This window comes from Delphinus delphis, chromosome 18, assembly GCF_949987515.2.
Source record: "Delphinus delphis chromosome 18, mDelDel1.2, whole genome shotgun sequence".
In the NCBI taxonomy this organism is placed as follows: domain Eukaryota; kingdom Metazoa; phylum Chordata; class Mammalia; order Artiodactyla; family Delphinidae; genus Delphinus; species Delphinus delphis.
In genome coordinates this window covers 78,419,064-78,431,838 of record NC_082700.1, presented here as the reverse complement: position 1 = coordinate 78,431,838, position 12,775 = coordinate 78,419,064, and the positions used below count along the sequence as shown (strand labels likewise).

The 12,775-nt window shown below is 43.6% G+C and overlaps 1 protein-coding gene across 3 annotated transcripts; it reads left to right on the top strand.

The window, feature by feature from the left end:
- Window positions 1-223: 223 nt before the first annotated feature.
- On the top strand, window positions 224-9,194 carry CHAMP1 (chromosome alignment maintaining phosphoprotein 1). 3 transcript variants are annotated; one of them, XM_059995904.1, is made up of 4 exons: window positions 224-361; window positions 3,038-3,157; window positions 4,559-4,753; window positions 5,666-9,194. In XM_059995904.1, exon 4 carries the CDS (start codon window positions 5,704-5,706, stop codon window positions 8,182-8,184), a length of 2,481 nt encoding a protein of 826 aa, XP_059851887.1. In that variant the 5' UTR covers window positions 224-361; window positions 3,038-3,157; window positions 4,559-4,753; window positions 5,666-5,703; the 3' UTR covers window positions 8,185-9,194. The 3 variants fall into 3 exon arrangements, with proteins under 3 accessions (XP_059851887.1, XP_059851886.1, XP_059851885.1); XM_059995903.1 differs by lacking the exon at window positions 4,559-4,753; XM_059995902.1 differs by having other exon boundaries at window positions 4,559-9,194.
- Window positions 9,195-12,775: the final 3,581 nt, after the last annotated feature.

Genomic DNA, 12,775 nt, shown 5'->3' with positions numbered 1-12,775 from the left:
CGCTGTAACTTCTGGGGCGGAGCCGGGGCGGGCGCGTCCGGGAGGCGGAGTGGGAGCACGCGTCACTTCCGGGGGCGGGGCGGGCCGCCCAACAGACCAGCGCTCTCTCCACAAAGCGGCGCTCCGCGACCAGCGATCTGATTGGTCTTCGCGGGAGGGCGCGCGGCGCCAAACTCGCTTCCCGTCAGCCCCCTCCGGCCCATTCTGTGGCCGCGCACACGTTCGCGCGCCCGGAGCTCGCGCCTGCGCCTCGTCGCCATTCGGGAGGCCGCCGCGCCGCAGGGCCTCGCGGAGCCGCCTCGGACCGCGAGCCCGGCCTCCCGCAGTCCTTCCCCGCCTGGACGCCGCCCGCGGCCCACCGGTGAGAAGAGGGGCGGGCAGGGAGGGGCGTCGTCTGGGCCGCAGTCCCGAGGAAGCCTGGGGCGGCCGCCGAGGAGGGGCCCGGCCGCTGGCGCCGGCGGAAGGACCCCTCCCCCCAGAGCCGCGGGCGGGGTAGGGCTGCCGGCACTAGGGGTGGGAGGCCCTGCGTCATCCCGTGGAGGCACGAAATGTTTTGTTTAAAACCGCGCTGGGAAGGCGGGACCCGGCCCCGCGAGGGTCCGGTCCTGGAGGCAGTTTTCTCTGCCGCCCTCGGCTGCGTGGGCTTTGTCATCAGTGCTGTTCAGAAGTCGGCGGGGTAACCCACGGAGTGGGAGAAATGTGGTGTGCATCTGATAACCCAGCAACAAAAAGCTGTGTAAAAGTGGGCAGAGGGCTTGCGTGGGGGTCTCTCCCGGGAAGATGTGCAGATCGCCAGGCAGCACATCAAAGGATGCTCTTAGCCGGCAGAGTTACGGAAAGGGAATCCAGAACGAGATGCCGCTTCACACCCAGAGTGTTGGTTCGGAAGTGGAGAAATTGGAACACTCCTGCACTGGTGGCTGGGAATTAAAATGGAGCGGCCATCAGCTGTGGAAAAATGGTTCAGTGGTTCCTCAAAAGTGTCAACATGGAGTTGCCCATGGTCCAGCACTTCCCCTCCTAGGTGTGAACTCCAAAGAATTGAAAGCAGGGACCCAGGTACTTGGACACCAGTGTTCAGAGCAGCCTTCTTCGAAGCAGCCAAAAGGCGGTGACTCTAAATGACCATCAGCAGGTGAACGGGAAAAAGTTGGAATGCTGCTTATCCTTAAAAAAGAATAAAATTATGATACATGATTCAGTTTAGACGTGCTAAGTGAAATAAGCCAGACACAAAAGAGCAAGTGTTGTATGATTTGACTCAAAGAGGGTATTGTTGAACGGGTATAGAGTTTCTGCTTTAGTTAACAGTAACATGTTATTTGTTTATCGGTTGTAACAAATCTACCGCACTAATACAGGGTGTTAATAATAGGACAAAGGATGTGCAGGGGAGGAAAGGAGGTATATGAGAGCAGAGAACTTTCTGTTCAGTTTTTCTTTAAACCTAAAACGTCTCTAAAGTTTAATAATTTTTTAAAAATCAGCAAGGATGAAGAGCCGTGCTACTGTATATATATTAATAGAGCAAATTAGCTATAGACATGCTCTGCATAGAGTTTACATGGGAGAGCTGTGCATCAAAATGTTTTAAAAGACCAATGGTGCTAGATGTTAAGAAAGAAACTGGATGGGAAATGGAAATAGGTGTGATACCATATGGTAGAACTTCTCTGAAAAATACAGGATGGTGGACTGGCAAAACACTCGTGATTAAAACTTATGTTTTTTAGACACAATATGTGGTCTGTAGAGGTGAAATGTAGGATGAGAGATTTTTATTAACCTGCACAATGTAGAGTTACTTTCATAATTAGGCTAAGGAACTCTGAAACTTAGGGGAAAAAAATGCTATAATCTGGAAGCTGGAAGTAATCTCAGTTTCTAGCCTCTACCCAGCAGCTGAATTCTGAACTCAATTCTGCAACATCCCCGTGGGGAAGACATCATTATTGTTACAGCAGAGATCCAGAGTGAGGAAATCAGGGTCTTCTGTTGCTTTCTTTGACCTAACTGTTGTGATCTTTAACAAGTCACTTCTCTCCCTCAGCATCACTTTTCTCAATTATAAAATGATGCGGTTGGACTTAAGTCCTCTGAGGACCCTTCTGGTCCTGTACTAATCATTGGCTCCCAGTTATGGAGGGCTCCTGCCTGACAGCGCAGCTCACTCTACTCCATGATTGAGTGCTTGGTAAAACTTTATGTTGAGCTGAAATCTCTTTTCCTGCTGGCTTCCGCTTGTTTTTGGACAGCTTGTGTATTATCCATAATTCTTCCTCTTTTGAAGTTAAGTGTCTGTGCTCACCAATGACATGTTTTTAAAGACTTCCTACCATTCTGTTTGCTTTCTTTTGCATATTCCCACTGCTTGGACTCAAGATCTTAAAGTGTCCTTCCTGCCCAGAGCTGGAGACAGTGATCCACTGGGATACTCTGCCCAGTGCAGTTCACTATAGTCCTATGTTTTGTAATTGATATTTGGATTCTAAATGTTTGATAAATTTCATCTGTCTGATTTGGGCCCATTTACTGGCTTTTCAGGATCTTACTAAATTCCACTGTATTAGGTTGGTCAAGATATTTGAGGAAGAACCTGGATAGATAGCAGAACATGGTCTGCTATGGTCCTTCTTCAGACGCGGACTGCCTAACCTTGAGCAAGTTATTAATGTCTGGGTTTGAGTTTCCTCAACTATAAGAAGTTTTAATTGACAGAATAGCCTGTAGTCACGGCAGGAGTCTTCTGAGTGCTTGTCATGTTAGCTGAAGTTAGATGATGGGTTTGAGAAGGGTTTGGTTGGGTGAGGGTCAGGCATTAATTCCATAGAGGATCATTAAAATAAAATTCAACAAGGATGGCGTCTACTGTAGTCTTTGGTGTCGTTTCATTAAAGTTAGTGTCCAGGCCTTGGATTGGACCCCTCTTGCTATTGGAAGGGGCAGGGTAGTGAGGGAAATGGGCAGAATTCTGTTACAGAGGGCACAAATTTTCACAGAGAAGTAATCTGGATTCCCCTTCCCTTTTGTTTCTCAGGTCCAACTGCTCATCTTGTCCTTCATGTACTACACGCTGTCTTCTGTGGTTTAGTCGAAAAGCCATGTAGACTTGCCTGCCCTTTGAAGACCACTTTTAAGACTTCTAGTAAGACAGCTGGTAAGTCTACTAGGGGAAAAGCATGTTGGTCTGTATTTCTTCCCCATTCTAAAAGTACTTGTCCTGGATTTATATTGTAAATTAAATATACAATATTTAATAACGGTATTGTACCAGCATTGCTTTGCATGTATTCTTGTGTGCTTTTAACATTTCTTTCTAACGTTTAAGAGAATATTTTATGATGAGCATGTTTTTGAAAAGTGCTTGGAGTTCTTGAGGGAAAACTGTAAAAGCACACACACCCATAGATATGATGCATGAACGCGCGCTAAATGCGGTAGGTACAGAACCTGTTTGAGCAGTTGTTGGACACCCATGCTAAGAAGAGCATACCAGATGGAGCTGGTGGGGAATAGAATAGAGCCCAGAATAGCATCATACACAAAACTTAGTAATTGCTAAATAGAACATTACATGTCATTGGTTACATGTGTAATCAATGTTGAGATGACTGAACTATCCATTTGGGGTCAAATATAGGCTGGATCACAGAGGATTAAAGATACAAATGTAAGAAAAGAATGAAATTGTCATAGGGAAAATATTGAGTGATTAAAAAAAATAATGGAATGGAAGGCATAACTTAAAACACAGTCATAAGGGAAGCACTTTTAAGTTTTTAATTTTTATGTAAACCAATTGTATGTAGCAAAAAAAAAAATCATAAAGTCGAGACAAATAATAAAGTGAGCAGATAGTTTCCATAAAAGGACTGACTTCTTTCACATACAAAGACTATTTACAAATAATTAGGAAAAATGGGCAAAGCACATCCTAGAAAAAGAAATACACATGGCTGGGCTTCCCTGGTGGCACAGTGGTTGAGAGTACGCCTGCCGACACAGGGGACATGGGTTCGTGCCCTGGTCTGGGAAGATCCCACATGCCGCGGAGCGGCTGGGCCCGTGAGCCATGGCCGCTGAGCCTGCGCATCCAGAGCCTGTGCTCTGCAACGGGAGAGGCCACAGCAGTGAGAGGCCCGCATACCGCAAAAAAAAAAAAAAAAAGAAATACACATGGCTAATAAACAAGGGGAAATATTCAGTCTTTGTCATTAAACTACATTAAAACACTAGTGAGATATCAGTTTTCACCTAAGAAGTAGAAAGGATTCGAAGTTTAATGATACTCTGATGCTGAGGGAGCTGGGGAATTAGTCTTCACATCAACATTCTTGGTTGGTGTGTAATAGTACAACAACTTTTTGAGAGTTTGGTAAAATGTCAGTTTCAATTGCAAATAGCCTTTGAACCAGGTAATCCATTTCTAGGAATTTCCCTTTCAGAAATACTCTCACATTCAAAGGAAATTCAGTGCTTACTCTGTATGTAAAAATATCCTAGAAAATGCCTTCTAATTCAACAGAACTCCTGAAACCTGTATCTGCCCTTACTATAGAAACACAGAAACCTGGCCCAGTTGTTTCCAGAATCACCAAAACATGTACCTCTCACTTCCCTGGAGTCTGGCCCTGTTGTTTCTCCTGAGCCACAGACACCTTCTCTTCCTTAAATGAGCGCTCGTTGCAGAAAAATATGCTTAATATCTCATTTGTGTAGAATGTGTAAACATAGACATTCTCTTCGGTGACACGTAAGTACAGTGGCTACCCCTGGGGAGTGATACTATGTGAGTACCTTGTACTGCGTGAACGAGTATGTTTTTAACTGTGAGCTTCTGTTACTTTTACCACCTTAACAAGGCTAGCTTAAAAGTTTAAAAGTCTTGTTTTCTGGCCAGCAAGTTGCCTCAAGTGTGTCCTCCATCTGAATTGCCGTTTGTGGCACACTCCATCGCATCATTCAGGATCTCTGCTTGAGTGCCTTCCTGTGCTGCCCTCCACATTCTTACCTCCCCAATTGATATAAGCACCATATTGCAAGACACGCCTTTAAACCCAAGCGCCTAGAAAAGCATGGGGCACAAAATAATTAATTTATTAAACGAATGGATAAAGTATATTAGGATGGATAAAACATTACAAGATATGTTGACTTTTTTTTAAAGCTGTCTTTTCATGTTAGATTTAGTTTAACAAGTGCTTTCTGAAATGGACCTAAAGTTTCTTGCTCTGCCTTAATAGCCTAGCTTTAGCTTTGATATTTACTCAGCTTTGCGTACTGACAGCTTGTTGATTCGCGGTTTTAGAGTCAAAGTGTAAGGCACATGCAATAGATAATTCTGGAGTGAAGCTTGGGTCCCTGATAGTCCTGTAACCTGGGTAAGTCGTTTCTTTGAACATTAATTTCTTCATCTGTAAATGAAAGTAATATTTGAGTCATATTGTTAGGAGTGTTAAATGAGATGATGTATGTAAAAATAGCAGAGTTCCTGGGACTCAGTTTAAAATTAATTATTATTTTTCCCATCTCTTCAAAATCTTTATAGAGATATTATCTAATAGATGCACGTGCCATTCTAGACTTATGCAAGTAAGAATGGACTAGAAACAGCATTTTATTCAAAAACGTTCTCTGAAAATCATTTATTTCTGCTTTATTGCAGCACTGTTTTTAAAGAATATAATCGTGTATGTTAGAAAAATGGAAGTATTCCAGGAACTTCGTAAGCCATCGGCACGTTTGGAGTGTGACCACTGCAATTTCAGAGGCACGGATTATGAAAATGTACAAATCCACATGGGTACCATCCATCCAGAATTTTGTGATGAAATGGATGCTGGTGGGTTAGGTAAAATGATATTTTACCAGAAAAGTGCAAAGCTATTTCACTGCCATAAATGCTTTTTCACCAGCAAGATGTACTCTAATGTATACTATCACATCACATCCAAACATTCAGCCCCAGAGAAATGGAATGAGAAACCAAAAAATCAGTTAAACAAAGAAGCAGATCCTGTGAAAAGCCCTTCTGTTCCTGAACACCAGAAAATGGCCTCTAATTCAGCAGAACTCCTGAAACCTATACCTGCCCTTTCCATAGAAACACAGAAATTTGGCCCAGTTATGTCTCCAGAATCACCAAAACCTACTCCTCTTACTTCCCTGGACTCTCAGAAACCTGGCCCTGTTGTTTCTCCTGAGCCACAGACACCTTCTCTTCCTTCTCCCGAGCCTCCGAAACCTGCCCCTGTTTCTTCTCCTGAACTTCCAAAACCAGTCCCTCTTGTTTCTGAATCTCAGAAACCAGTCCCTGTTCCTTCTCCAGAACCACAGAAACTTGCTCCCGTATCTCCTGAGCCAGTAAAGGCAACTCTTACTAATCCCAAACCCCAGAAACACTCTCATTTCCCAGAAACATTGGGGCCACCTTCAGCCTCATCTCCAGACTCACCAGTTCTGGCTGCCTCCCCTGAACCTTGGGGACCTTCCCCAACAGCGTCTCCAGAGTCTCGGAAGCCGGTCCGGACTGTCTCCCCTGAGCCAAGGAAGCTGTCCCCATCGGAGTCTCCTGAACCTTGGAAGCCATTCCCTGCTGTGTCCCCAGAGCCTCGGAGACCAGCCCCAGCTGTGTCACCAGGTTCTTGGAAGCCAGGGCCACCTGGGTCTCCCAGGTCTTGGAAGTCCAGTCCGTCAGCATCATCAGGACCTTGGAAGCCAGCTAAACCTGCTCCATCTGTGTCTCCTGGACCTTGGAAACCAATTCCTTCTATATCACCTGGACCTTGGAAACCAACTCCATCCATGTCCCCTGCATCCTGGAAGTCTTCATCAGTCTCAGCTGGTTCCTGGAAATCTCCCCCCGCATCTCCTGAGTCATGGAAGTCTGGCCCACCAGAACTCCGAAAGACAGCGCCCACCTTGTCACCTGAACACTGGAAGACAGTTCCTCCAGTGTCTCCTGAGCTCCGTAAATCAGGACCTCCCTTGTCTCCTGAGCTTCGCAAACCAGGCCCACCACTGTCCCCAGAGATCCGTAGTCCAGCGGGATCTCCAGAGCTCAGAAAACCCTCAGGGTCTCCAGAGCTTTGGAAGCTTTCTCCTGATCAGCGGAAAACTTCTCCTGCTTCACTTGATTTTTCTGAGTCCCAGAAGAGTTCCCGTGGTGGTTCCCCTGATCTCTGGAAGTCTTCCTTTTTTATTGAACCTCAGAAACCTGTCTTCCCTGAGACCCGGAAACCAGGTCCTTCTGGGCCATCTGAGTCCCCTAAAGCTTCCTCTGATATCTGGAAGCCTGTTCTCTCTATTGATACTGAGCCTAGAAAACCTGCCCTGTTTTCTGAGCCTACCAAAACAGCCTCTCGTGCTTCTCCTGAACCACGAAAACGTGCTCTTTTTCCAGAGCCCCGGAAACATGCCCTTTTCCCCGAACTTCCCAAAGCTGCTGTCTTCTCAGAATCTCAGAAGGCAGTTGAGCTTGGTGATGAACTACAGGCAGATGCCATAGACGATCAAAAGTGTGATGTTTTGGTTCAGGAAGAACTACTAGCTACACCTAAGAAACTCTTAGAAGACACTTTATTTCCTTCCTCAAAGAAGCTCAAGAAAGACAACCAAGAGAACTCGGATGCTGAGCTTAGTAGCAGTGAGTATATAAAAGCAGATCTGGATGCGATAGATAGTAAGGGCCAAGAATCGAGCAGTGATCAAGAGCAGGTTGACGTGGAATCGATTGATTTTAGTAAAGAGAACAAAATAGACATGACTAGTCCAGAGCAGTCCAAGAATGTACTGCAGTTTACTGAAGAAAAAGAGGCTTTTATCTCTGAAGAGGAGATTGCAAAATACATGAAGCGTGGAAAAGGAAAGTATTACTGCAAAATCTGTTGCTGTCGTGCTATGAAAAAAGGTGCTGTTTTGCATCACTTGGTTAACAAGCATAATGTCCACAGTCCCTACAAATGTACAATTTGTGGAAAGGCTTTCCTTTTGGAATCTCTCCTTAAAAATCATGTAGCAGCTCATGGGCAAAGTTTACTTAAATGTCCACGTTGTAATTTTGAGTCAAATTTTCCAAGAGGCTTTAAGAAACATTTAACTCATTGTCAAAGCCGGCATAATGAAGAGGCAAATAAAAAGCTAATGGAAGCTCTGGAACCTCCACTGGAGGAGCAGCAAATTTGATTTTTAAATACAGTGTGGATATATGCTCTACAGAGTTGTTTATTGAACCCATTGTTGAAAGTATAGTTAAATAGCCTAGTTGGATCAGTAGATGTTGACATGTATGGTGTACTGTGTCTCAGTAGTGTTACAAAGCATAAGCGTTTGGTTATTTTTTTCTTGATCTTTGTTTATGTGGTTGTCGTGTAAGTCAGTAAATTCATATTGTATATTCCAGATGGGTAAAATTAATTTCAGTATATTTGAATAATATGAAGAGGTAGGCATTCCATTTAACAATCAAGAGAAAGTTGTACTCAATTTAAAACATCTAGTTAAAGTGTATCTTTTTGTGCAACTAATTTCAGACATTGGAAATTATTCGTTAGAATGTTTAAGAATTAGGCATGAAAATTTTGAGAAATTTTGTTCTCAAGTATTTTCACATCATAAAAATTATTTTAAAGTTTCTATTTGGTCATATAAAGTTATTTATAAATCTTGAACCCCTTCTAGGTGTTTATTAACTTTTATATTATGGAAGATTGGAGTCTCAGGGTTGCTGATTTTCTGCTAAAAGAGGGGAAATTGAGTCCGTTTAAAAAATAGTTTGCAGCCTTCTCCTGTAGGAAACTGAGAAACATGAGTGTGATTTTAGGCCTTGTCTTTAGTTGTTTCCTTTGGAGTCTTCCATTCTGGACCTTACCCCAAGATCTGGCCCTTCACTTCCCCGTGAGCTCAAACCAATAGGTGATCCTTATTTGCCAAATGTGTCAGGGTTGCACCTCCTACTTCTGGGCCTTCCGCACCATCTGTCGGGGCTTCAGACCAGGGTAAGGAGCAGAAATGAAAGTCTTCCGGATTCACAACAAAAAATTTTATAAATAGACATTACTGTTTAAGAGTACATCAGTTTTATGTTTTTCACAGTTGTTACTGTAAATACCTTGTGCCTGTTAATGGATTATTTTATTCTAAAATATTTTGTCAAATGTGTATCAATCAAATTAAAAACAAAGGCTTTCATGTTAGCAACATATTCATGTGTGTTTTCTTTTGTGTAACTTTCATTGTATGATACCAAATTCCATTATCCTTTCCTATTTCCACTTGTTTTTAGCATACTAATTTTCATACCTGGAGCAGCATTTTCTAAGCTCGGTTTTCTCAGAGTTCTGGGGTCAGGTAGGTTAAGGAAAACACTGTACAGTCATCCCTTGGTGTCCACAGGGAATCAGTTCCAGGACCCCCTGCAGATTGCATATAACCTACACATGTCCTCCCATATGCTTTAAATCATCTCCAGATTACTCATAGCGCCTGATACAATGTAAGTGCTATATAAACAGTCGCCAGCAAGTGGCAAGTTCAAGTTTTGCTTTTTGGAACTTTCTGGAAATTTTTTTCTAATATTTCTGATCTGTGATTGGTTGAATCCACGAATGTGGAAACCAAGGATACAGAGGCCTGGCTACATTAGGCTCTCTATGAAAATTCTCATTAATCCACATTAGCCCATTAAAGGTCATTTAATCTCAGTGGTGGTCAGTCCTGAGTGCTTCATTTAAACAGTGGGAAGCATTTAGTGCCATAAGGACTCTGATACATGGCCGGGGTTGAGATACTGGCTTTTATCAAGGTGTTCCCAGACACCTGAACAAGGAGCGCTTTATTCATGGCATCCAAATGCATATGCCAATTGGGAAGACAATGTTTAGATAATACTGGGAAGACCTTACAAGCTTCAGACCTGTCACTTGTTTGCAGAGCACAGTCTGGCAGGCAAGGTACTGGTTGATGGGATTGTTGGTTTATACTGGGCACCTTGACAACAAGCTTCCAGTTCTGGAGTTTGCCTCTAGGCATGATGCCAGCAAGTAGGAGAGGTAAGATGTCCTGGCCATATCCGTCTTGCATACTGACTTGATTAAAATGATGGGTAGAACAACGGGCCTCCAGTGCCCAGAACCCCTTTTGAAGCCTGCAGTCAGACCAACCATGCCTGAGCATATGCAACAACATGCAGCAGGTTCTTAGGACCTCACCTTCCGGTGCAGACTTCTCACAGAGTCCTTCCTATACCTTTGCTCGAGGGGGCGCTAACTAGATCCTACGACTTGGCATCTCATGGTGGGTTTTTAATAATATTTTTATAAGATAGAGGATATTAACGCTAGGGTAAGCAGCGGTGATGCATGTGTAGTCTGGGCATTAAGGCCTTAATTTTAGACCAAAGCACGATGTTCTCGGCTCACCTCAGTTGTGGCTTCCCACTTTTTTCTCCTTTTACCTCTAAGGTCAAGGGTTAGTTAGCTGTGCCCTTACTTTAGAACCTGTTTACGTTCTTTTTAATCGTTGGTAACTTTGCCTTCTATACAATAGCATCCCTCACTAATCAATATGACCCACTCTATCTTTTCATTTTCTTATTTACCTATGAAATTACAACCTTCTAATGACTCCCCAGTGATTTTACATAACATGAAAGGGAATAAAAATTACCGTACCATTTTTACACAACATTCATGGCCTTGATGCCATTACGTTCTAGGGAGCCAATGTCATTTTCATTAATTTGACTCTGAGTACGTGAATTGTAATATGTCTGTGTGGCAGATGCTGCTTTTGTTTTTAATATTGGTGTAGATTCCATAGCTTTGTCTTGGATGAAGACAGACTGATGCTTAATCAGATCTGATCTGCAAGCATCACAAGATGAAGGGTGCCTCTTTAAGATGAATTACACCCTTAGATTAAAAAAAAAACACAGAAATTGTCTCCTTTCTCAATCTAGCTCTTTCTGTTCACATGTAATTTTGATCATTCACTTCCTATTGCTGCTATACATTGCATGAAATTTTGTGGCTTGAAACAATGCAGATCTGTTAAAGTTACGAAGTTCACTGGGCTGAAGTCAAGGTGAGAGCAGGGCTGTATTCTTTCCCGGAGGCTCTAAAAGGGAATTCATCCCCTTCACTTCTCCAGCTTCTAGAGGCCACCTGCACTCTCCGCATGATTCCCTTCCTGCATCTGTGAGCTAGCACATGGCATCTCTGACCCTGCTTCTGTTATCACGTGTTTCTCTGACTCTTTCCCTCATACACTTAAAGACCATGTTATTACATTGGGCCCCTAGACAATCTAGGATGATCTGTATTTTAAAGTCAGCTAATTAGCAACCTTAAATCTCTGACATAAAGACTACCACACTCACAGATTCTGGCAATCTTGTACTTTGGGGGTCATTCTGCCTTCCACACCTGGGCTTGAAAATTGGGGTTTTGATTCCTCTGCTTAGCCTATAGCAAGCCAGGTTGGGTTTCTTTGGCAACATGTCTGTTGCTACCGCCTCACTGGTCTAGGCCCTCATCGTTGGTGCAGTAGACTGCCCCATGGCCGGGGCCTCCAGTATCAACCCCAGCCCACCCTTTACACACCAAAATAAGGTCTCCACAATACTGATTGTATGTTGCATTCTTTATACAAAATTACCCCTTAAGGTACAGTTACTTAAGGCCTTCCATTGGCAAACCACACCTTACTCAATAACCTTCTCACCCCACCTCATAATACTTGGTCAGTCCTTCCTATTAAAGTCCTACCCTTACTAAGCCTGGCACGGTTCTCTCCACCTTCCAAGTCTACTATTGCAAGACTACTTTTTTCATTTTATGAATTGAGGGAAAAAAAACCCTATAGGACTGATTTGGACCTAATTTAGCGTTAATGCAACACGGGAATGCTATTTGTTATTACAAATACCCCACACTGGATGCTACATTCAACCCTAAAACTGAAAATGCTGTTGGAATAAAATATGACATTTCAACCCCTTTGATCCTGATCAACTACCAGCTTAGTTGGATTGAGCATACTTTCAATTAACTTTGCTTCTAACACCCACTGATCTCTTGTAAATGTTTGCCATGGGCCACACGGAGGATTAGATGAAGTGGATGGGAAGCCTACTAAATTCTTACTAGATTTGTATAAATGGAAGAGTTCTAGGTCAAGTGAACAACATTCCAACTTGAATCATAAAAACAGTCATGGCCCCTCAGTCATTTCCCAGACTTGAGCCAGTTTACAGACCTTGAATGAAGGGGAGGCTGGGTCCCCTTGAGCAAGGATCCCAGTACACTGCCAAAAATGTATACTGTTAACCTTTTTCCCAGCCTTCCCCAAAGGTACAGATGGCCATTTACCAGGGTGGCTGCACTGGGCAAAAGGAACTAATCAGACCCTTCAGGAATGCCTGGACACTGGTTCTGAACTGACACTGATTCCAGGAGACACCAAGCATAACTGTGGCCCTCCAGTCAGAGTAGGGGCTTATGGAGGTCAGATAATCAATGGAGTTTCAGCTCAGGTTCATCTCACAGTGGGTCCAGTATCCTCAAACCATCCTGTGGTCATTTCTCCAGTCCTAGGATGCATAATTAACAGTAGACATACTCAGGAACTGGCGGTATCCCCACATTGGTTCCCTGACCTGTGAGGTGAGGGCTATTATTGTTGGAAAGGCCAGTAGGAAGCCTCTAAAATTGCCTCAACCTAGGAAGCATGTAAATCCAAAGCAATCGGGCAGAAAGGATTCTGGGAAGATGGTGGA

Bases quoted from the DNA above. Each gene is read 5' to 3' on its own strand.
- CHAMP1 (XM_059995903.1), top strand. From the start codon at position 5,704: ATGGAAGTATTCCAGGAACTTCGTAAGCCATCGGCACGTTTGGAGTGT.